Source organism: Alternaria alternata (genome assembly GCF_001642055.1).
Source record: "Alternaria alternata strain SRC1lrK2f unplaced genomic scaffold CC77scaffold_3, whole genome shotgun sequence".
In the NCBI taxonomy this organism is placed as follows: domain Eukaryota; kingdom Fungi; phylum Ascomycota; class Dothideomycetes; order Pleosporales; family Pleosporaceae; genus Alternaria; species Alternaria alternata.
In genome coordinates, this window is record NW_017306192.1 from 1,234,812 (window position 1) to 1,258,490 (window position 23,679).

General features: G+C 51.1%; 8 protein-coding genes across 8 annotated transcripts; 6 read left to right on the forward strand and 2 right to left on the reverse strand.

The window, feature by feature from the left end:
- Positions 1-91: 91 nt before the first annotated feature.
- On the reverse strand, positions 92-1,333 carry CC77DRAFT_539660 (hypothetical protein). The gene is made up of 3 exons (XM_018532073.1): positions 1,024-1,333; positions 616-977; positions 92-562 (listed from the first exon to the last, which is right to left on the reverse strand). The coding sequence occupies exons 1-3, from the start codon at positions 1,201-1,203 to the stop codon at positions 337-339; spliced, it is 768 nt and encodes a 255-aa protein (XP_018390090.1). The 5' UTR covers positions 1,204-1,333; the 3' UTR covers positions 92-336.
- A 503-nt stretch (positions 1,334-1,836) lies between these two features.
- CC77DRAFT_539720 (hypothetical protein) lies at positions 1,837-2,823 on the forward strand. The gene is made up of 3 exons (XM_018532074.1): positions 1,837-2,029; positions 2,097-2,418; positions 2,526-2,823. Exons 1-3 carry the CDS (start codon positions 2,009-2,011, stop codon positions 2,621-2,623), a joined length of 441 nt encoding a protein of 146 aa, XP_018390091.1. The 5' UTR covers positions 1,837-2,008; the 3' UTR covers positions 2,624-2,823.
- Positions 2,678-8,187, forward strand: CC77DRAFT_1005628 (Rad4-domain-containing protein; the record flags this gene model as incomplete). Its single annotated transcript, XM_018523365.1, has 9 exons — positions 2,678-2,806; positions 2,868-2,909; positions 2,959-3,224; positions 3,283-3,428; positions 3,481-3,683; positions 3,737-3,816; positions 3,873-4,040; positions 4,107-4,330; positions 4,646-8,187. 9 exons carry the CDS (start codon positions 2,678-2,680, stop codon positions 8,185-8,187), a joined length of 4,800 nt encoding a protein of 1,599 aa, XP_018390092.1.
- A 1,093-nt stretch (positions 8,188-9,280) lies between these two features.
- On the forward strand, positions 9,281-10,811 carry CC77DRAFT_1057870 (chitin binding protein; the record flags this gene model as incomplete). The annotated part of the gene is made up of 2 exons (XM_018528069.1): positions 9,281-9,544; positions 9,594-10,811. 2 exons carry the CDS (start codon positions 9,281-9,283, stop codon positions 10,809-10,811), a joined length of 1,482 nt encoding a protein of 493 aa, XP_018390093.1.
- A 496-nt stretch (positions 10,812-11,307) lies between these two features.
- On the forward strand, positions 11,308-12,528 carry CC77DRAFT_1017027 (NAD(P)-binding protein). The gene has a single exon (XM_018524328.1). It carries the CDS (start codon positions 11,643-11,645, stop codon positions 12,456-12,458), a length of 816 nt encoding a protein of 271 aa, XP_018390094.1. The 5' UTR covers positions 11,308-11,642; the 3' UTR covers positions 12,459-12,528.
- Positions 12,529-13,184: 656 nt separating this feature from the next.
- On the forward strand, positions 13,185-15,665 carry CC77DRAFT_1057872 (hypothetical protein; the record flags this gene model as incomplete). The annotated part of the gene is made up of 1 exon (XM_018528070.1): positions 13,185-15,665. One exon carries the CDS (start codon positions 13,185-13,187, stop codon positions 15,663-15,665), a length of 2,481 nt encoding a protein of 826 aa, XP_018390095.1.
- Positions 15,666-15,855: 190 nt separating this feature from the next.
- On the reverse strand, positions 15,856-18,020 carry CC77DRAFT_1005632 (MFS multidrug transporter-like protein; the record flags this gene model as incomplete). The annotated part of the gene is made up of 7 exons (XM_018523366.1): positions 15,856-16,502; positions 16,643-16,905; positions 16,952-17,235; positions 17,287-17,533; positions 17,581-17,686; positions 17,738-17,795; positions 18,018-18,020. 7 exons carry the CDS (start codon positions 18,018-18,020, stop codon positions 15,856-15,858), a joined length of 1,608 nt encoding a protein of 535 aa, XP_018390096.1.
- A 1,257-nt stretch (positions 18,021-19,277) lies between these two features.
- Positions 19,278-22,617, forward strand: CC77DRAFT_927288 (ATP-dependent protease La; the record flags this gene model as incomplete). The annotated part of the gene is made up of 2 exons (XM_018533985.1): positions 19,278-22,367; positions 22,420-22,617. 2 exons carry the CDS (start codon positions 19,278-19,280, stop codon positions 22,615-22,617), a joined length of 3,288 nt encoding a protein of 1,095 aa, XP_018390097.1.
- Between the last annotated feature and the right edge of the window lie 1,062 nt (positions 22,618-23,679).

Sequence of the window (23,679 nt, forward strand, 5' to 3'; positions counted from 1 at the left end):
GGTCTATCTTGACGAAATTATACATGCGTTGCGTGAGTGCTATAAAACATCAACTATAAATGAGATAGGAGTTGACAATCGACAACACCATTTTCGTATTCGAGTTTCCAAGAGTCAAATCCACAACGGCTAGATGACGAAAAGCGTAAAGCAACAGGCCGCAGAAATCATGAGCAGCGCTTGCTATGAAAGTCGGGAAGGGGTATTAGCAGAAGCTATGAAACATGTGTACCGAACGCCAGGATCATGAGAAACCTATTTTGTAGTAAAATGAAAGAGATCTAGAAAGAAAACGAGATTCGGAAGGGTTCATGTCTCGTGCAGGTCGTGCAGAGACTACCTTTTGAGGTGTTTGCGCTGATGCCTCAAAAGATTGTCCTTACGTGAGAAGCCGTCGAGGTTGTCGCAGCCAGGGTAAGGACAATAATGCTTGATGGCAACCACCAATGAAGGATCGTTATGTGTCGGAAGGTGTCTCCGGAGGTCCTTAGGGTACAAGAAACCCATGTTGCAGGTTGAGCATACATGAGGTGACTCTGTCGAATGGGTCTTTTGGTGGCGGCTAGAAGCAGTCAGTTGGTGATTGATTGACCTTAATTCAACAGCGAAGCTTACTTTAGGTCACATTGACGGTCAAACGCCCTGTCGCATCCTTCCGTGCTGCAAGGAAACCCACCGGGTCGAGGCGCCTGCCGCTTTTGTACTGGCTTGCGGTTGCGGCTGCGTCGTGCAGATAACCGATCGCCGGGCGTATAGATGTCTTCCACATGCGCTTGTACGGTAGCTGGCTGCACCGTCGTCTCGTTCCCGTCCATGATTCGCATGTAGTCGTTGATCAAGGGCTGCCCATGACCTGCGTTGACGTATTCGTATACCGGTGCCAGGTCTGCTGGCGTCTGTTCGAAGTCGAGCGACGGCATGTTGAAGAGATCGGGGTCACTGTAGAACGTTCTTGCGGCGACATACTGGGCTTGTGGCTGGGACTGTCAGCAAGGTCTACAAGAGCAAGAGAAGGTGTCGTACTATGGCGTGAATGCATTGGAAGAAAGGCAGGCAGCAGAGCTCGCACAGCATGTCGTCAATGTCGCCGTAGGACCCGTCGATAGGAGTGTCAGACATGCTGAAGTCCACAAGTGGGCTTGATGCTGCCGCCGGCTGAAGGAGGACAGTAATAACTACTGTGAGGAGCAGCAGCGAGTACATGCTCTGAGGTGTGTCTGGATGCCTGAGGACAGGACGTGGGGACCGACGAGGTGGTAGACAATGCTAGAAGTTGTGTAAGAAGCGCAACAGCGTGCCTAGGAGACGGCGACAATGACGATGTACTATGCAGAACAGTAGGAAAGCATGTAGGAAGAGAAGTAGAGAGAAGGGCGCAGAGTCGAATTGAGCAGATGCGTGCTACGGGCAGAGGACTGCGGAGGCCGGCTGCCTGAGGAGCCACAGGTCACGGGCAGGTGTGGCTATGTTGATGATGTAGGTGTCGAGCATTTTGGCGATTCTGCTGCGTCTTTGGCTGCAATTCTGTCAGGTTTGAGTGTTAGCAGTGATGAAAGTGCACTTTTGATGCGTTGAAGTGTGCAACTGTGGTCGTGATGGGGTGACAGGCGACGGCGCCGCGCAGCGATCAAGGGATACGCAATTCCTCGACAGGTATACGCCATACCCTTTCGAGACTTCGTGAGGGGTTGTGCAGCTCTACGATACCCGTGACTTTGGCACTGTTCAAAACATGAAAAAAGTGTCGGTGCTAGAAGTTATTAACTTCGTTAAGATGGAAGACTGTTAGTTTGTTAGTTTCCTAGTAGCAACTTTGAGCTTTACCAGTGCTCGTGATTGCTTTTCCTTTCACGTGCACTCGTGTCATCGCGCTTGCGGTCGAACTTCGCAATCTCCAAAATCTGCAACTCAACTGCAGCTCTTGAGCTATCGCTCACATAGTCTTATGCAGCCCTTGGATGCATTGCATCATAACAGCTTCTGCTTCTCGACCTCGGGAGGCTGTTGAATGTGCTCTGACGACTGGGTGGTAACACGAACATCCACGAGCCCTCAAAAGATACAAGTAGACGTCTAACATCATTATTAATGATCAGAAGGATTATAAGGAACTCAAGAGATTCAAGCTGCATTTCGCTCAGGCTGAGGAGACGTGCTCGATATATAACAACGCGACTCCTCTGGAGTCTGCGCATGATCCAACACGCCACGACTTCAGAACGAAACAAGGCAGCCACTTCAGCTGTGGTTGTTACTATTCATATCGCAGCTTGATGAGGCAGATTAGAGGTTTAACCTCTTCTGACAACGATAGCGCATACTGTACATTGCACACGCATTTCACGTCCAATCGGCCATTCAGGCGTTCTGCCATGTTCACGGTGGGCGGCCTCCCAGGCGTCCGTCGAACAAGGACCGGTAAGCAAGGCTCCACCATAGCACCCACTATTGTGGGTGGGGACAGCCATTCCAGCGCGCTGCGCCCTTTGAATCACAGCCTTCTGTAAACTTGACAAATTAGGCAGGTACCATGATGTATACTCTGTGCTCAAGAATGGCTTGCACGCGGCGACTGCTGCCCCGCGTTGCAAGTCGAAGCTTCACATGCGACGCTCTTTCGTGAACACAGCCACACTGCAACTCGGTGTTTCGGAACCCCAAACCTGTCCTATTGAACATGCTGTCTAATCGTGGTCGCAGATATGCGGCCTTGGATCTGGCTGCAGGCTACACCAAAAATCGTGGCCATCTCTATGACAAGACCAAACACCCAACAGGTTTAGTGTCTTTCAGCAATGCGGAAAACGTTAGTCTGAGTTGATTGGAATTGCTGTGATATTCCGAGTATTAACGCTGATGGTCGATAGTTGCTCATGCGAGAAGAGGTCCTAGACTACATAAAGACCAAGGTCAGCCCTCAGTATCACATGGAGGAACTGTATTCTAAACACCACTTAGTGTATTCCGAGCCTTGAGCCCGACACCTTGACCTATCATGACGGCCCATTTGGATCCAAGCGCCTACGACAAGCGATGGCTGTGTTCATTAACAAGCGTTTCTCGCCCGTTTCAGCTGTAACAATCGATCAAGTATCTTTTGTTAGTGGTGTGACTGCGTTGAATGACATTTTGTCTCTATGTATGACAGACGGAGAGACTGATGGTTTGCTTCTTGGTATGCCGATATACGGATCTTTCTATCCTGATATGGCGAGCATGTCCAAGTGAGTACAAACGTTACCAAAGCACGAAACTTTCTTCGCAGCTACTAACTTGTACCAGCTGCAAGTTGGTGTATGCCCCTTTCGATGGCAAAGACCAGTTTACTACTGCGGCAGTTGAACAATACGAGCGTGCTGTTGAAGAAGCTGGCCGAAATGGGATTAAAGTAAAGGCACTTATTCTATCCAATCCACATAATCCACTCGGTAAAAGTCCTATCTGTCATGGAGGAAAAGCAGGACTGACTTGTCTTTCTAGGCCGGTGTTATCCCCGTGAAACTCTAGAGGCCATCCTCCGCTTCTGCGAAAAGCAGAGCATACATCTTATCAGCGATGAAATATATGCTCAATCGGTGTATGGCACGAGTTCGGCCTATGCAGAATTTACGTCAATACTCTCCGTTGATGTGAAAGGTATCATTGACGAGAAACTTGTTCATGTAATGTACGGAATGTCAAAGGTAAAGTGACATTCCACTGAAGTGATATTCTCAGCGCTGATGTTGCGGGTTAGGATTTTGCTGTCGCTGGCTTGAGACTCGGGTGTTTAATCACAAGAAACAAAGAACTGGGACAAGCTGTTCAGTCTCTAGCGTACGTATACGGGAATTCGAGGGGCGGCCAAGACACTGATTCTCTTGTGTTCGCAGACGGTTTCACGGCGCCTCGCCAATGACTGATGCTATTGCCACGACCATACTTGAGGACGAAGAGTGGCACACACAATTTCTGACGAAGAGCGCGAGGGTGTTGCGTGAAAACCATGAACTTGTGGCCGAGGGACTCAACAAGGCAGGGATTCCTTTTGATCGTGACGCGTAAGTAGACTCTACTTTCCCTGAGCATCCTATGGGACGAGTGACTGACTTGTTTCCGCGCCTAAGTAATGCTGGTTTCTTCCTCTGGATTGATCTCTCAGCATGTCTACACAGCCCGACTTGGGAGGCAGAGGATGCGTTGAAACAAGCGCTCTACGATCATGGCGTGGAGATGTCAGCTGGACAAGCGTATCATGATGAGAAGCCAGGCAACTTCCGCTTTCTATTTTCATTAGATAGGGATATTGTGGAAGAAGGTCTGAGGAGGGTCATCGACTTTTACCACACTCGTAGGACGGATCGGTGTTGATCGGAGCTAGTGAACAAACAATGAATATCCGTGTGAAACTTGACCCGCAATTAGAGTAGCAGAATGTCAGTGCTAGAACTTGGACGTCGCGAGGGCCTAGTATGACGCACGACGCGTGACGCTCGTGACAACGCGAAAGGGCGCCACGCGATTGGGAGATCCTTGCACGAGATCGTCCCGCCAGATCGGAATTGCGACAGGGGAAAGTGCGTCATCATTCCAGCCATCGCGCCTCAACTGCCACAAACAAACCGCATCACCTTTGTGCCTATGTCACGATAGTAAAGAAAAATAGGCGCTGCAATGCCGCCAATACTCTCTCGAAAGCGCTCGCGATCCGCCTCCCCTCAACTAGAACCGCCGCCGAAGCGTGCGCGGGCCCGTAAACCTTCTGCACCCGCTCGTAAAGGCAAGGAGTCCGTCTTCCAGACACTGGACGCGCCGCCCAAAGTCAAGCGGACGCTGTCGCAAACAAAAGCTTTGTTGGAACAAGAAGATGACGACAGCGAATTGTCGGAGCCGGAGAGCAGTGAGGATGACTTTGAAGATGTTCCGCTAAATGGCGCGAGCAAGGGCAAAGGGAAAGGGAAAGCGCAGGCTGGTGGTGATAGTGATGAAAGCGAGGACGATGATTGGGAAGACGCTCTCGGTGCGCATCACCATACGAAACCAGACCATGGTCCTGCGCCTGTCATTACCGGCGATATCGCCCTCACCTTATCTGCCGCACCGAAGACCGCCTTTGATACAAAGTCTGATGGGAAGAAAGGGCCATCCAAGGTCCAGCGGCAGATACGGAGCGTCACGCATTGCATGCACGTACAGTACCTGATGTACCACAACCTCATAAGGAACGCTTGGATACAGGACAAGCAAGTGCAGACGATACTTGTCGAAGGCATGTCGGCCGGGTGCTGGCGCGAACTGGAGAAATACTGGAGTGATGCAGGCATCACAGATGGGCCTAGTCGCGTCGTCGTGCAGAAGGCACCAAGTCCTCCGTCCAAGCAAGTGACGAAAGACAAGAAAGGGAAGTGGAAGGACAGTGGGAAGAACGGCGTCAAGGTGTACGAGAGCCCGCAGAAGCGATCCTCTGTTCGCGAGGATAAGAAGGCAACGCTCCTGGGAAAAGGCAAGGTTGGCAACAAAGGCGACAAGAAAGGGCGCGATTGGGGCGCGACATCCGAGCCACTCGAACCGAAAACTCCGAACTTGTCAGCTGGAGATCCTCTACTTCGCCTACTAAGATATGTTTCTGCGTATTGGAAGTCCAAGTTCCAAGTCACAGCCCCGAGCTTACGCAAACGTGGTTACCTGTCGCCATCGACACTAGAAGCCGAGATTAATGCTTGGAGAGATGATCCGGATCATCCAGATACTTTCGGAGAGCGAGTCGAGAGTTTAGATGCTTTTCGCGATAGGGCTCGTAAATGTGAGGGAAGCAGAGACTTGGGAGAACAACTGTTTACGGCTCTGTTACGAGGCCTAGGCATTGAGGCCCGTATGGTAGTCAGTCTACAACCTGTTGGTTTTGGCTGGAGTCAGAGTGAAGAAAGCAAGGCTAAGAACCTTGAAAAGCTGAAGGATGCAAAGCCTGCCGATAAGGAGACTCCGCAAAAATCAGCAGCAACAAACAGCAAAGCGAAATCTGGTTCGGCTACAAAGAAGAAAGCAGCATCTACTGATGTTGATATGGATGACAGTAGCGATCTAAGCAGTGTCATATCCATCTCTTCTGACTCTGAAGACGAAAGGCCAGCGAAGAAATCGCCAAAGTCACGCAACTACAGCGAAGAGCTGCCATACCCGACATACTGGACAGAAGCTATCTCACACCTGACACATACTCCGATATCAGTATCGCCGCTTCCTAAGACGATCATAGCAAGCGCGGCTTCTCCAGACAAGCTCGCCGACTTTTACGCTCGTGGTGCGGCGGCCGACAAAGCGAGACAGGTATTAGCTTACCTTATCGCCTTCTCTTCTGATGGCACAGCCAAAGATGTCACGACACGCTATCTACCAAAACGCCAGTGGCCTGGTCGGACAAAAGGCTTCCGCATGCCAACCGAAAAAGTACCGATACACAACAAACGTGGAAAGGTCAAGCGATGGGAAGAATGGGATTGGGTCAAGTCGCTATTGCGCCCCTATGCCAGGCCTCACGACAAGCGTCAACCATGGGATGAAGTTGAGGACGAGGGCGACCTTGTTCCTCAAGAGCCAGAGAAGAAGAAAGACATGGATGAAGAGGGCGGCAAGGAGACGCTACAGGGCTATAAGAACTCGGCTGAATACGTGCTCGAGCGTCACCTCCGTCGTGAAGAAGCACTCAAACCCGGTGCGAAGATTGTTCGACACTTCGTCACTGGCAAAGGCGACAACGAGAAGTCAGAGCCCGTATATCTCAGGAAGGATATTGTGAATTGCAAGACCCAAGAATCCTGGCACAAGGAGGGCCGCGAAGTACTGGAAGGTCAGCAGCCTCTCAAGCTTGTGCCTATGCGTGCTGTCACAGTGACTCGCAAACGCGAGATTGAAGAACGCGAACGCATCGAAGGCGGCAAAGTAAAACAAGGGCTCTACTCCAAAGCGCAAACCGACTGGATCATTCCTGACCCAATCGTTGATGGCCAGATCCCACGCAACTCGTACGGAAACATTGACGTTTATGTACCCACCATGGTGCCGAAAGGCGCTATTCATATCCCACTCAAAGGGACGGCGCGCATATGTCGCAAGCTCAACATCGATTACGCGGAAGCGTGTACCGGATTCGAGTTTGGCAAGCAGCGTGCTGTACCTGTCATAACTGGAGTTGTGATTGCGGAAGAAAACGAGGATATGCTCATAGATGCTTGGGAGATTGAAGAAGCGGAAAAGCAGAAAAAGGAGAGAGACAAGAGGGAGAAGTTCTTGTTGGGTTTATGGAGGAAGTTCGCAAGCGGTCTGAGGATTGTGGACAGGATGAGAGAAGAGTACGGAGAGGATGTCGAATTGCCAGCGAGGGAAAAGGTGGTACTACACAAGGAGGAAGACACCACGGAAAAGAAGCCGCAGTGGGAGGTGTTCCAGAATCACACAGATTTCGAAGGTGGCTTCATGCGCGACGACGATGCAGCTTCTGGTGGTGGCTTCGTGCCTGAAAGAGCGCCCCAAACGGCACAACAAGATTATGACACGGCTGGTGGGTTCCTGTCAGCAAGCCAAGACGATCCTGAACATGGCGATCTCACTATCGATCACGGTGAGAAGAAGGATGTACCCCGCGTATCCGTGGCGGACAGCACATATCGCACACCGATCTCGCTCACACAGGCGTTGCAGCAGCCGCCTAGTGAATCTGGTGGAGATTCGGATGACGATGCGGACGATGATATGGACGCGCCACAGGCTCAAGAAGACGAACAGATCGAAGAAGACGAAGAAGAAGAAGTCAAACCTAAGACCACTCGCCGCAAGTCAACCGCCACAGCTTCAGCCCGTGGTCGCGGTCGTCCACGTGGCCGCGGAGCAAAGACTGCGACAGTATCCGCACGGAAACGTAAATCTAAGGTAATAGATTCAGGGTCTGACGATGATGCGCTCTCTGATGCGCCCTCGGATCCGCCAACACCACCGCCTTCCACCCGCTCAGCGCCAAGGCGTAAGGCTGCCAGGAAAAGTGACGCACAAGTCAAGAGCCACTTCTTTGCCGAAGGAAGCGATGACGAGACGGATATGACGGACATGACTGAGCGCAACTCGCCAAGGAAGAAGGCTGCAACACGAGGACGCGGTAGTGGCAAAGGGAGAGGGAGTGGACGGGGAAGAGGGCGAGCGGGGAAAGCCAAGTAGTGATACGAGAGTAGAGTATTGATACCTACACCGGTGTGCAGTAGACGTGCAAAATCATTCGAGCTAATCTTGACGATACGACCAGAAGGCATGAAAATCCGCCAGCCAGCATTAGGGCTGACCAACAGGAAAAGATCGTGAGATCTTTTCAGCGCCAGTGCGCTTACCCCATTCGATGGTATCGCTACTCTCCCGATCCAACTGCCGCATTACATCATTCTTCCCCGGATTCCTCCCACACTTTCAAACCCCCGAAACTCAAAGTTGCGAAATCGCGAAATCGCAAAAGTCAAAACGCAAATAGCAATTGAGTATTACCGGATTAAGACAAAATTCTCGAGTCGACACCATGCGTGCCGATCTGTTTTTAGATCAGCCCAGCCTCGCTAGGTGTGTCTGGGCAAGTCTTGGTTCCGCCATTGCATGCTCCCGATCCTTGGCAGACTTCGGTACCATGAATTTCCCCTAATTCAATCCCAAACAGTCGGCCTGTTGTAGCCAAGCTGCGCCATTGTGCAGTCTCAGATTGCTTCTTCAACGCCTTTATCATCGCGTCTGGTCCTTGCTCAACATGCATGACAGCGTGACAGCTGCGGCTGCCCGGTCGTTCGGCAGTATTGCCCATGGTAGCTCTGCGTTGTTGGGGAGTTTGTGGCAGCAGTGGCTGTTCCAATCGCGTCGGCAGAGTGCGGTAGACGTGCTTTCGGCGCCGCCCATGTGGGAATCTTCCCAGCATCCACCCGAATGCCACGCCCGCCGTCTCCTTCGTATTCGTGCTCATCACCTGTTGCCCGGCGCAAGCACGTCTTGGCTACAATGCACACTGTTTGATCTGCGATCCCTAGTCCGCGCGCTCATTAGTTGCCAGAAACGTCGTGCCTCTCCGGTGTTTTTCTATCGATGGGTCGAGATGCGTGTCTGGGGTTGGCGTACATAAGTACATATATCCTCCTTTTGTTTCGTTTTCTTACGCCTCATCCTGACTGCGGTCTTTATCAGTCACTCGCTTTGCCAATCTTTTTTTCTTTGGCAGCTGTCTCTCGCTTTCCGACTTTTGAAACCAGTCTTATTCTTAATTATAATTCTCTGAAAGATGCGTTTCACAGACGTCTTTGCTGTCAGTGTGGTGGCGCCTTTGGTGGCAGCTCACGGTGGAGTCCCAGGAGCACCTAAGATTTTTGGCCTACCCAGAGACTTGCTCGATGACTTCAAGGCTCCCGTTGCTGCCCGTACGCTTCGACACCCTGCTACGCCCAGGGGTGGCCTGTTGGAAACCCGCCAAGGTGGTCAAAACGGACGTTGTGGACCTAGCTTTGGCAATGCCAAGTGTGCTACAGGGTACTGCTGCTCTGGTGCCGTATGTTGGTCTTCAATCTTCGATACATGCGGATGCTAACGGGAAAAAGGGATACTGCGGAACTTCGAAAGATCACTGCCAGGCTCCCGACTGCTTGATTGACTTCGGCCCAGCTTGCGATGCCAACAAAACTCCCGGTGGAGCTAGCACACGCAACGACCCTCGTCCCCAAAAGGGCAATGTCGCATACGGAGGTGGCGGTGTCTATGCCTGCAAGAAGGCTGGAACAGTCGCCATCACCTACGACGACGGTCCATACATTTACACCGACCGCGTCCTCGACCAGTTCGCTGCTGCTGGCTTTAAGGCTACTTTCTTCGTGACTGGTATCAACCTTGGCAAGGGCGCCATTGACAGCACAGCGCAATGGTCCAACGTGATCAAGCGCATGGTTGCCGAGGGCCACCAAGTCGCATCCCACACATGGTCCCACCAGGATCTCAGCATCATCACTGATGCGCAACGCTACGACCAGATGGTCAAGAACGAGATGGCCATCCGCAACATTATCGGAAAGTACCCTACATACATGCGTCCTCCTTACTCGTCTTGCAACACCGCCTGCCAGACTGTATTGAAGAACTTGGGATACGTCGTCAGCTACTTCGACTTGGACACGGATGACTACAACCAACTCTCCAACATCCAGGTCGCCAAGGATAACTTCAAGAGGATTCTTGACTCCACAGCCGGTGGTCCCACCACTGGCTCCCGTCTTGCTATTGGCCACGATATTCATGAGCAGACTGCTCTCAACCTCACCGGATACATGCTTTCATACCTCAAGTCCAAGGGCTACCGTGGTGTTACCATGGGTGAGTGCATGGGCGAGCCTGAGGCGAACTGGTACCGCACTTCCGGCGAGGGTGGTGGCTCTACCACCCCTCCTCCTACCTCTGGCGGCGGTAGTGGCAGCACCCCTGTTTCCACTGATGGATCGTGCGGCTCCGGCAAGGGAACGTGTGCTGGATCTACTTTCGGCAACTGCTGCTCTCAGTACGGATGGTGTGGATCCTCCGCTGACCACTGCAGCGCCGGCTGCAACTCTGCCTTCGGTACTTGCACTGGCGGTGGCTCAACCACCCCTGCGCCAGCTCCTTCCACCCCAGCCAAGAAGGTCTCTACTGATGGTACTTGCGGATCTCAGGGAGGTGCTACTTGTGCTGGCTCGACATTCGGCAACTGCTGCTCGCAGTACGGATGGTGCGGATCTACCTCTGGACACTGCGGTTCCGGTTGCCAGAGCGGATCGGGTACTTGCACTTAGGAAGTTGCTGATGGGAGGAGTATCTAAATCGTTTGTGTAAAGACGATACCAGTGCTTCTACTATTTTTATGTAAATACATAATATAATGCAAACATCAAAAATACCGTACTTATCTGTCTTCTTCATTGGCATGTCTTGATTGTATATGTTACTTATCCTACGTTGTTCTTTCCTGACTTCTGACGACGATACTTATGTTCGCTGATATGCTAACAACGACATCCTGTAATCATACTGTGCTAAGCTGCTATCCTGTCTCGCAAGTTCAGGTACTAAACCATTACCAGCTATGGCTGCAAGATTACCTGAGGTACATATCGACGTCATGCAAGGTACGTTGGAAAGTCGGAAGTGTAGTGGCAGTTACGCCGATACGGCCGTACCCCCTCGCTAGACTCTATCTAGTGAGTAGCTATTCGGCCACCTGGAGCGCCAAGCCTTGGTGACTAAGACTAATAGCTTGCTAGATGCAGAAACACTACACCATTACTTACTCTAAAGCTGCGTACATGGTACCAGTAGGTGCGGACTACAATGCCTGTCCATCAGACAGATCGTGGCGTTGATAGCGCTCTGTCCGTCGTCATACATTTCTATGATGCAAGCGACTCCGACTGCTGTCTTCGTTCCATGGACTCAAGGCTATAAAGCCTTCGTAGTATGACCATCATGTCAGACATCCAGACAGCAGGTCACAACACATTCTACTCGATCTACACCTCAACGGCTCTCAAAAAATTCATATCTTCCAGTTTGTCACCAAGTCCCTGGAACAAAGCGAACAGCATATCTCAAAATCACATTGCAATCTCTATCGAGGATTCCCGACCATGCAGGATATCGACTACTCCGCTACGACCGCACTCGTGACCGGCGGCTCCTCTGGGATAGGTCGTGCAATCGCAAAAGAACTCGTGAAGAGAGGTGTCCGTCGACTGGTTCTTGTTGCTCAAAATGAAGGAAGACTGGCCGAAACAGTCAGCGAGATTGAGGGTTCTACAACAGGAACGACAGTGCGCACGATCAAAACCGACTTGAGCCAACGAGAAGGCCCTGAAAATGTACAAAAGCAAGTGCAAGAATGGGGTTGGACAGTTGATCTACTTGTAAACAACGCGGGCTTCGCCAGGAAGTACTATTTCGCACGTAACCCTGAGACCGACACCTCTTTGGCTACTGTCGATCTTATGGTCCGTGCCGCCGTTGATCTAAGCCTCCGTTTCATGCCAGAAATGATAAAGCAAGGCAAGGGTGGCATCTTGAATGTCGGGTCGACTGCTGGGTACCAAGCAGTTCCATACACGGCAATGTATGCGGCTAGCAAGTCATTCCTTATGTCATGGTCCCAAGCGGTCCATCAAGAAAATCTTGAAACCGGCGTCCGAGTAGCTTGTGTCGTTCCGGGCATTACTGCGACCAATCTCGATGGGCAGGGGCATGGCGAAACGCGAGGTGCCATCGACAAAGTTGGCATCGATCAGCCTGAGGATGTAGCGAAGGTTGCGGTGGACGTATACGAAGCTAACGAATCCGCTCGTGTAGTTGGCTGGAACAACAAGATTCAATCGACAGTCTTCAACCTGATTCCTGATTCCATCACCAGCGGTATTATCGCTTCGGCGCGAGGGCCACCAGAGGAGAAGTGAGCCAAAGGTGTAGGGTACGAATAGGTGGTTCAACCAATACGCGGTGTCTCCACGCAGCAGGGTAGTGTCAGATTCAATAGATGCAAATTGTTAACGCCAGAATCACGACTTTTCTCTCATAGAGAGATGCAACCTGTGATACGTGGCGTTTGCTTGACTCCGCTACATGCCTATGTAGTCTCGACGTTAAACTATGCTCTACTGCAAAGAAATTAATCGCTCAATTCGGAGTGTCACTTCGCTGCATCTCAGGCTGTGAAGCTCGTCACGCTAGAACGAAAGAACAATACGATAGAATCCCACAAGTAGTAGTTGATGGAGATGGCACATGAGTAGAACTTGACTGTCGGACTGGCCATCCAGTGTGAGAAGCAAATGGCTACGCAGTGGGTTTGGGATACATGCCTGAAAACATTCAAGGGCCACTTGGAGCAAGCCACGTGAAATGCTGAATAGATTTTGGATCTCTTATTGAAGATATCTGGGTATTCCCACTGAACAAAGAGGATTGAAACTGTTTGCACCACGTAATGAAGTGCTTTTACATGCTACGACGGCTATTGAATTTTACAGTTTCATCACTGACTATATGTGAAGACCATGTTGGCATTCTCCCTTCGATGCTTCTCTCCAACCCACATCATTTTCTGAAATCTTATTTTCATAACTTCATTCGGGCATCCTATTGAGCGTAGTCATTGCTAGAAGCACTATTGTTCGCACACCATGGCGCTAGCGATAATTCCCACGATCATCGTCAGTTTTGTAGTCATTGTAGCACTTTTCGGCACGTACTACATTTATCACGCATACAAGCGCGTGCGCTTCGCAGTGCCAGACGTGGAGCGCACCCGCCACATCGAAAATCTCGAGCATCACAAACAACCATCAATCCAACTACACGATATCGAGCCTCCAGACCGGACGTATCAGAGCGGTCAGTGGTATGGTCCCGAGAACGTAGTCCCTACACATGTCGCCCCTGTCACGAAAGCACTTCCGCGTATCTCTGAGATTGAGTATACAGGGGGCAAGGGTCTCGTTAGCCCGCCTGGTCGGGTCTTCTCATCTTCCAAGGATGCCACAGGAGGTAAAAGAAAAGAAAATGGGCTAGATGAGTTTCAAACACAAGATTTACATGCAGGAAGGCTATGGAACTTTGCAACAGATGGCTACGGAAACTCAAGGGTAGATCAGCCCGGATTAGTATCTCCAAAGCCTGTGCGAACAGTAACGCGGAACTCTCCAAAGGCTGAGCCTACAAATACCGCATACGACTCTGCACAAATAGCAGCGGCGAACATATGGGACAAGATTAACAAGGGCGAGCTACAACCCTCGCGACGCAAGGTAGAGAAGAAGATGTCGAAGTCACTGATCGCAACAGCACCGGAAAGACTTCGTGAGCCTGCAGACTTTGAGAACGATGTCTTACAGGATATCGACCTTCGCAGCAGTACCAAAGAATGGGCAAAGGCCAAGGTTTCGTCTGCGTACGTCGCAAAACGCCCAAGCAAGCGGGATTCTTTCGACAGTACGATCACAGCCGTCGATGCCAGCGATGTGAATATCGAAAGGCCAGCGTCATATGTCAAGCGCAAAAAAAGTATAGGCACAGATATCATCAAGCTGCCTCAACCGCTTGACCGAGCAGCCGAGGCACGCCGCAAGATTCTTGAAGCTAAGGAGCAGATGGCAGACAGAAAGAAGCGGGAGGCAGAAGAACGTCAAGCAGAAGAGCGAAGACAGGCAGAAGAGCAAAACCAGCGCATGGCAGAACAGCAGAAGCTGTCTGAAGAAAAGAAACGACAGGAGAATGAAGAAAGAGCCCGCTCATTGGCAGGGGTTACCAAGACAGAAGATGAAGACCTGTGTAATACAAATGGTTCTCGCTCTCGACGACCGTCCGCTAGCCGAAGATCGAATTCATCTACCGAGTCGGAAAGTGCGCGAAAGAGTCGCGAGAGGCCTCTCCCGCGATCTCCTAAGAGGGCTTACACTTTCGCTAATGATAAGACTTCATGTGCCAACGACTCTGTAGCGGAGAAGAAGCCCAGCAGCAGTCGTAGTGGCATGTCAAGAAGTATGAGTATGAATGACCGGAAAAGACAAGACATCAATGCAACGATGGCTCCAATCGCTGAAGGTAACGGTAACGATGATACTGATGAGGGAGACGTGGACAGTAGCGAAATAAGTAAGGTCGCAAAGCCATTCTCTGACAGTACGGCAAGACGTTCGGATGGCTCCAAAACATCAGCATCATCAGGCTGTTCTTACAAGTACCATAATGGAAGACGCGCTTCTCGAGATATTCCAGAAAATCCATTCACCTCTATTCAAGATCCCAAAGTTTCTCTCGCGCCAACTCAGAGATCCTCAGGCTCATCTAGCATCGAGAGCCGGTCCCAAGCCCAGCGACGCTCAAACGCTTCCAGCAATGACAGTCGACTCAGCTCAGACAGTCGTCTAAGCCTCAGCCATCCCGAGCGCAACAACAACAAATCTAGCGCTGAGTTTCGTGCTTCCGCGGATAGCCAGAGTAGTACGTACTCGATCGCTGATCGTGGAAAACCAGAACACAAGTCCTCGTTTGCATCTCGCACACTTGGGAAACTTGGTCGTAAGTCTTCATCTTCGGAAAAGAAGGAGGGCGATCCTGCAGATTTGATGCAGTTCGACGAGCATGACGGACCGAGGCTGAGAGGTGGGGCCATTGTGTTTGCGGCTGAGCCAGAGGAAATGTCAGAGCCAGACGATGAATATAAAGACTGGAGACATCGGAAGGGACAGGATGAGGATGCGGTGAGAATGCGTGGCGGTGCGGGGGAGAAGACGGTGGAGTCGGGGAACGAAAGCGAGGCTGGGGCGGAGAAGGAAGGTGATCACGATGCTTGCGAGGATGCGCACTCTGATGACGGCCACTCGGAAGACGACCACTCAGAGGACGAACATTCAGAAGATGAGCCTTCCGAAAGCGATGACGACATCGAGGAACATGATTCCTCTGAAGATGAGGGTTTCGAGGATAATGCATCGGAAGACGAGCATTCCGAGTCTGAAGTCTCCAACGACGAAGTTTCCGATGCTGGTACATCGGACTACGTATCTGGTGATGAAGGATCGGATAATGGAAATGAACAGACGTTGTTGCAGACGCCAGCTAAGATCGTCTCGACGAAGACCGTCGGTATTGTGAAGGCTTGAGGCCTTCTCACTTTTAGGTTTTCTGCTGGCACGGCCCTCTGTTGTGTTTTTATTGTATTCTCATGACCTGATCTTATCGTCTCGGTAATTATGTTAGCACCTTCCATATCTTGCACAGATCCAAAGCTCAACCCATAAACAAGGATTGCTTGAAACGTTGCGACCTCTCTTACATCGCTCGTGTTGTGCTCTAAACAGCATCGTCCACCCCACCGGGCGGTCCACCAGCAACACCCGCTGGTCCAAAAGTACCCCGATGACTATGGCTAGCTTTCTTGCCTTCCGCCTCTTCGTCGTCGTCGCCATCGTCAAACATAGCTTCGGACATGAACGGACTTTTTGCCCGAATCTGACGGCCTTTTATCAGGAGTACCACCGGCACCAGACTCAGTGCCAATCCAACAAAGCCAAGTAGACTGCCTGCCCAGCCGAAACCGAGGTTCTGGAAAAGCGAGTAGGAAGCCAGAGGTAGAAAGGCGCCGAACAGATTACGACCAAGGGATGCGGCGGAAAGTGCAGAAGCAGCGTACTTTTCGTAAGCATCGGTGAGATAGTTGACTACTCCCATGTAAATCGAGTAGATGCCTACACCCACTATACAGATTCCTATCGCAGGCACAATCCAGTGAATAGAGGGTCTGCATGTCCATCCATATAAGAACAGACCAGCAGTGAAGAGCAGCGAGCCAGGGATACTGGTGTACAAACGGCCCTCCGGGATGGGCTTCCCAGGACGTTCTTGGTTCTTGGATGCAGTTCGAAGATACAACCAATCCTGGATTGGATTGATGAGTGTGCCAATGAGCGCTCCGACAGTGATGGCTAGTTGAATCATACCTAAAAGGTACGTGTACGGAGTCAGTATATGTTTCACATGCAGTTCGTGCATGAGCAGTTCTTACCAGTCTGAAAGGTGCCAAATCCGTAGCTTGCACTAAAAGTTTGTACTACCGAGGAAAAGAACAGGAACAGAATACCCCAGGCGAAACTGATCCATAGCGTGAAGAAAGTAACGACGGGTTCGGTGAGCAGCATCTTTGTGGGTCGCATGAAGGAGACCTTGAGTAGGCTGGCTATCGAAGGCTTATCGAGCTCGGATTCCGCATAGACTTCGCGGCCTGTGTCTTTGCGAATCTTCTGAGCGCGCTTCTTCAGGATGACGTCGCCACGGGTCTCCTTGAGGATGATGTAGAAGACGGGGATGAGCGCGGCATTGTAGATGATTTGAATATAGTAGATCCTATACCTGTGTCAGCGATGTAAATCAAGTACGGGGAGATACACACCAGCGCCATGGAGATTGCAGTCCAGTAGACGGATAGCCAATCTGCACAATTGCACTACCAATAAACGGCCCGAGAGCGATACCAGCGACAGACGTGAACCCAAAGATGGACATTGGCAGACTTCGAGCCTTGTCACCTTTCCATACATCACTGATGCTACCACCAACAATGTTGATGGAAACCGAGGATGCACCACCGCCGAAAAATCGGGTAACAACGAGCGTTGCAAAGTTGTCAGCAAAGGCAGAGCCGAACAAGAACAACTCGAAAACGATGTACGCAACCTTCCAATTTGTCAGAACGGCTTATTGTATATCGTCAATGCAATAACTTACGAAGTAGCCGGGCATACGGCCAGTGTTCTCGGTCAAAGGTACGAACAGAAGTGGGAAAAGAGCAGCACCCATGTTCCAGCTGCACGTTGCCCAATAGAGATTGGGAAAAGGTTCATTTTGAACGCTGAAGCGAGTTGCCATCCATTCGTTACCAGCACCATAGGATCCAGCGGGGAGACCCGTTAAGATGGAGATAAAACAGACCGTAATTGTCAAGAACCATTTGTACTTGGTCGACCAATTGAACCTGATTTTGGTCAGCGTTTGATTCAGGCCATGAGACGATGCACGCACGGGTTGTCGGGGTCTTGAGAGCCATTCCACGTGTGTAGCTCAACCTCTTTTCCATCTTTCATGCGCGTTGGCGCTTCCCTCTTACGCTGGGGTAAAGATGCACTGTCTGAGGGATGTTAGCAAAGGCGTTTGCAGATCTATTACGGACGTACCATACCTTTGTCTTCATGGAGTGATGAGGGATTTGACATGGTGTATGATTCGCTGCTAAAACGCTAGTAGACCATAGAGCAGACGAAGTTCGAGACGTGGTTGAAGTGAACTGAAGACTGTTGCATCAACAAAGTACAACAGTATGATGAACATGAAAAGTGATATCATAGCACAGTAGTTACCGTTTGCTGACCGTGTGACAGCGTTCGCCATCGGACCGGACCCCATACCGTTGAAATCAGTGGAACACAATGACGTTAGCGTGACCATACCGTGAAACTTACCATTGGCGTGGGAAGATCGTCCACTAACTGACGCAAAGTTTGGGATAGCCAAGAGAAGACTAGTGGATCTTCTCTTCCAATTGTCGCTCCATCGTTGATTACCAATTGCGGATAGACCGGTTGTTCTGCTTTTTGGTCGCCGCCATCTCGGCGAAATCGCACAGGACGGCCTTGGAGCAACGCCGTCTTGGTATACGAACTGTGACATCATGCTAGCCATCCATTTTTATATACTTAACATGAAGCTGTAGTGCGATCTTTCAAACGCAGCGTTCGATACTATCAGACCTTTCCGTATTGCTATCGGCAGCACAACCCGTGACGATCTTGGCGCTAGCTCAGAATATCTCATGAGCGAGATAGCCCAAGACGAACCGATGCTTGAATCTTGTTGACATATACGCGAGTTAGTGCAGCAAATACGCGAAGGCATGGCTTCGGAAAACGCTCTCGTGTGCCCTCACGTGAGCACGCGATGGGTTTCGCGACGATTTGGATCGGTACCAGACCTCAATGGCCCACGCGTGTGGCCACAATCAAAGCGTCCTGGGGCTGGCATCCCTCTAGTGCATCGAGCTTCGTCGCGGGCCAAAACTTGAGCAAGTTGGTGTTCGGCGTGCACGTCTACGAGACAAAGTATAACGCATGCACGCGCGATACTCGAATTGGCAATTCAGGTCAACAGACGACACGGCCAGGCATGTCTCTACCAATGGCCCTAGCGCGATTGCGGGAGTAGATGTATTAGTCGCGTATATATTGTACTTGGTAAGCAATCCTGGGCGGGCGTTCTTCGCTGTTTTCTATTGGATTCGATGATGTTCTACTAGATTGGAAATGTAGACGGACGAGCGTGAAAAGAAGCCGACGTCGGAATTTTACAAAGTGTGGCACAATGAATGAGGGTGCGCAGGATGAAGAGAACAATTTTAGAGAAGGGATTCAGATTGATGTTGATGTCAGAATGGGTGGGCGATTGAGAGATTGATGGTATTGGAAGGGGGAATGGCAATGTCGCGTGTTGCCGAGGTTTTGCCATCGGGGCTATCGGAGGAGCTTGGGCGGTGATGATGTCGAGATTCGGAAGTCGCTGAGCAATTCATACGCCGCCACTACAACCTGTCATTCTTCATTGTACATCGCACAAACTCCTGATTATACTTTGTGGGTAATACACGGGTGCTACGTGATCCTGCGTGCATTCTTTTCATTCTTTGTATAGTATTACCTTTATCTACGCCCGCATAACGTCCCATCGTCATGTTCCAGAGCCAGAGCTTGCCGTGGCGGGCAGCCCTCCGCCAGGCCTCGCGCTCAAATGCTAGGAATATCACTACCAGAGCATCATCGCGACATCTCCCTGCCCAATGCACAGCATCTCTGGTCGCAAGACAACACACACGATGCTCCTCGCCGCCCGCGGCACTCTTCGCATACCGCAGCTTCTCCACATCTTTGAGTAGACGAAAGGAAGACGATTCGAAGGCGCCACCGGAGCCGCAGGAGGAAGCGAAGGAGGAAGAAACAGAAGAGTCCAAGAAGTTGAAGGAGCAGCAAAGAGCAGAAGAGCTCGAGGGCAAGAGTGATGCGCCTGAGCCAATACCCCCACGAGCGAGTTCTGGACGAGGCAGCGCAGCAGGAGGAAGTGGTTCAGGCGGTGATGGCGGTGGCAAGAAACGGAAGGGCAACGACAGAGCGCTTGTCAAGCCTTCGATACCCGATGTCTACCCTCAAGTCATGGCGATACCGCTCGTCAAGCGCCCTCTATTCCCCGGGTTTTATAAGGCTATCACCATCAGAGATAGGGAAGTTGGACAAGCGATTGCGGACATGGTCAAGCGAGGACAGCCTTACATTGGTGCCTTTATGTTCAAGGACGATACTGCCGACAAGGATGTCATTCATGATCCCAGCGAGGTATACGACGTGGGAACCTTTTGCCAGGTCACGAGCGCATTCCCTGTAGGCGGCGATGACAACTTTGCCATGACATGCGTTCTCTACCCACACCGCCGCATCAAGATGACTGGGCTCAAGTCGCCACCGCAAGCCAAGGAGGAGCCATCGGTGGCTGAAAGCACTTTGGACGAGAATGCGGATACCCCAGAACCTGAGGCAGCTGCCCCGCAAAACAAGGGAGATGTTGTTGCTAGCTTTGAGGAGGCAACAGAGGAGGCCAAGGCAGCTCAGGGAGCGTTGGTACCCACCATCCTCAAGGGTCGCAACGTCAGCATTGCCGATGTTGAGAACATGGTCGAGGAGCCATTCGATCTAAAGACCAACAAGACAATCCAGGTTTTGGTCAACGAGATTGTCAACACATTCAAGGGCGTCGCACTGCTCAATCCGCTATTCCGCGACCATGTGTCGACCTTCTCCGTTCATACCACCATGAACGTTGGTGAAGATCCCGTCAAGCTTGCTGACTTCGCAGCTGCAGTTGCACAGGCTGAGTCACACGAACTTCAGGATGCGCTTGAAGAGATGGATATTGAGAAGCGTCTTAGCAAGGCGTTGGAAGTACTCAAGAAAGAACTCATCAGCGCCGAATTGCAAAAGAAGGTTGCCGACGATGTCAATGCCAGGGTCACAAAGAAGCACCGCGAGTACATGTTGATGGAGCAGATGAAAGGCATCAAGCGAGAGCTTGGTATCGAATCGGATGGCAAGGATAAGTTGATTGAGAAATTCAACGAGAAGGCCAACAAGCTCGCCATGCCTGAAGCCGTGCGCAAGGTCTTCGAAGAGGAGATGAGCAAGCTGCAGGGCCTGGAGCCAAACGGATCAGAGTTCAACGTCACCCGCAACTACCTCGACTGGCTTACACAGCTACCCTGGGGTTTGCGTAGCGCGGAGAATTTCGGTATCCAGCATGCGCGAGAAGTCTTGGACGAGGATCACCACGGTCTGAAGGACGTCAAGGACCGCATTCTAGAGTTCATTGCTGTTGGAAAACTGCGCGGCACTGTTGAAGGAAAGATTCTTTGCTTGGTTGGTCCACCAGGTGTGGGTAAGACGTCGATCGGAAAGTCCATTGCTCGCGCTCTGAACCGCCAGTACTACCGCTTCAGTGTCGGTGGTATGTACGACGTAGCAGAAATTAAGGGTCACCGGAGGACGTACGTTGGTGCGCTACCCGGACGTATCATCCAAGCTCTCAAGAAATGTCAAACTGAGAACCCGCTTGTCTTGATCGATGAAGTCGACAAGATCGGACGCAACAGCAACCACGGTGACCCAGCATCAGCTCTGCTCGAGCTGCTCGACCCAGAGCAGAACAACAGTTTCTTGGACCATTACCTGGATGTACCTGTCGATCTGTCAAAGGTTCTGTTCGTATGCACAGCAAACATGGATGAGACGATTCCCCAGCCACTGCTCGACCGTATGGAGGTGATCCGACTATCCGGCTATGTTTCCGACGAGAAGATTGCCATTGCTGAGAAGTACCTGTCACCCGCAGCGAAGGAGATGAGCGGATTGAAGGACGCTGATGTCGTTCTCGAGAACGACGCGATTGTCGAACTCATCAACAAGTACTGTCGCGAGTCGGGTGTCCGAAATCTTAAGAAGCACATCGAAAAGGTTTACCGCAAGTCAGCACTGAAGATTGTCACCGACGTAGGCGAAGATGCACTCCCAGAAGCTGCTGCGCTTACTGAGGAGGGCAAGGCTGCGCAGAAGGAATCGGAGAAGGACAAGAGCGATCTCAAAGAGACTCCAGAAAACATCGAAGAGCAGACAACGGAGAAGCCGCGCGTCGCGCTCAAGATTCCAGACTCTGTTCACGTTTCCATCACCAAGGACAATCTGAAGGACTACGTTGGACCAGCTATCTTCACTTCAGATCGCCTCTACGACTTCACGCCACCTGGTGTTGCTATGGGTCTAGCATGGACATCAATGGGTGGCTCAGCCCTCTACATCGAGTCCATCCTTCAGAACGCACTCTCAGCATCATCAACACCTGGTCTTGAGCGCAGTGGATCTCTTCGAGACGTCATGAAGGAGTCGACGAGCGTAGCCTACTCGTTCGCCAAGAGCATTCTTGCCCGCGAATTCCCTAAGAACAAGTTCTTCGAGCACGCCAGGATACATCTCCACTGCCCCGAAGGCGGTACACCAAAGGACGGACCAAGCGCTGGTATCACCATGGCGACCAGCATGCTCAGTTTGGCACTCGACAAGAAGATCAGGGATGATGTTGCCATGACTGGTGAACTGACTCTTACTGGTAAGGTGCTGAGAATTGGTGGATTACGCGAAAAGACTGTCGCTGCACGGAGAGCGGGCGCAAAGACGGTCATCTTCCCACACGACAATATGAGCGACTGGCTCGAGCTGCCTGAGGTATGTTTCCTCACTTTTAATGAAAGACAGTGCATTTGCTGACACATCGTAGAACATCAAGGAAGGCATAGAAGGCCGTCCCGTGCAATGGTACAAGGAAGTCTTCGACATTGTCTTCCCAGACCTCGACAAGGACGCCGCAAACAAGATGTGGGAGAAGGAACTCAAGTCTAAGAAGGGTGACCGCAAGAAGCGTGAGCAGAAGAAGAAGGAAGAGGAAGAAGAAGAGTCTGGTGAGGACGACGACTGAGCGATTCGCCTCTAGGACAGGATATGTGTAAGATACAGCGAACAGCGAGCTCAGCAGCGCAACGCATTAAGGGCGTTTTTTGCATAAGCATTGGCCAAAGCGCCATTACGATTGAACTGCATTGATAATGAATGATAACAATTCTCTCTTCTCAATGTGTGGTCCAGCATCGAAAGATGAGCGAAGTGATAGATGGTCACGATATGTGAGCTGATAAGAAGAAAGCATATCCAGCATGATCCCTTCTATGCTCTTCCGCTTTCCAAAATCCTGACAGCGGGACGGTCCGTACCTAACTACTCGTGTCACTCACTCTGGCTTTGATAAAAAATCATTTTCACATTCAACTGCCGTGGTACGCAAAATTTCTAATGACACTAGCATCCTTTAAGCTACATATTCAGGGTCTCGACCGTTCGCTGGCAGTGTCTCAGGTACGTACCGATGATGTGTTTTCCCAACCCCTCGTAGGTTTCCGTACCTTTCGTGCATGAACCCCACCACGCGTGGCAGGGGGATCGTGGAATACTGCGCGTATCTGCAACGGGAGTTCTCGTGACGGTTACACCATGTAATCATTATCAATCGAGTCTCCTTGGCCTAGAAGATGAATTTCAAGAATGCCGCGATATGCTTAGCGCACTGCGCATCACCGTAATATTGTACAGTCTGTGACGCAACTGCCACATGTCTGAAGCCACATGCAAAACGATGGGGCTAAAGAAGAACAGGAGAATATGCCAACGCTTCAGCGGCATCTGTTGGTAGTGCATGTGGTTGTGTTTCAGCGCCTTACGCGCAGCTCTTGTGCGTTAGCCCTCGACTCCTTCGTCTGGTGCATGAACCACATTGACGTGTCAACGGGCGCCTTGTATATGTAGTATGAAGAAGGGACAACGCATACTGCGAACTGGAGGGAACGAATCATAGTCAGGGGCTGAGAGCAAGCTGAAGTCGTCGTCAGACTTTTTTGCGGTGGAAGCTTCACTTTTGTTTTTGGTTCAGATTGTCGAAGTCGGCGTCTTGGGGAGGCTGTGGTGCGGCGGCATCGCGCGCTCCGGT

Excerpts from the sequence above, each read along its gene's own strand:
- CC77DRAFT_539660 (XM_018532073.1), bottom strand. The coding sequence starts at position 1,203 with ATGTACTCGCTGCTGCTCCTCACAGTAGTTATTACTGTCCTCCTTCAG. Across the intron at positions 978-1,023 it reads TCCAATGCATTCACGCCATA|CCACAAGCCCAGTATGTCGC; the intron begins GTACGACACCTT and ends TGACAGTCCCAG. Across the intron at positions 563-615 it reads GACCGTCAATGTGACCTAAA|CCGCCACCAAAAGACCCATT; the intron begins GTAAGCTTCGCT and ends GACTGCTTCTAG.
- CC77DRAFT_539720 (XM_018532074.1), top strand. The coding sequence starts at position 2,009 with ATGTGCTCTGACGACTGGGTG. Across the intron at positions 2,030-2,096 it reads TGTGCTCTGACGACTGGGTG|AAGGATTATAAGGAACTCAA; the intron begins GTAACACGAACA and ends ATTAATGATCAG. Across the intron at positions 2,419-2,525 it reads CGTCCGTCGAACAAGGACCG|GTACCATGATGTATACTCTG; the intron begins GTAAGCAAGGCT and ends CAAATTAGGCAG.
- CC77DRAFT_1017027 (XM_018524328.1), top strand. The coding sequence starts at position 11,643 with ATGCAGGATATCGACTACTCCGCTACGACCGCACTCGTGACCGGCGGC.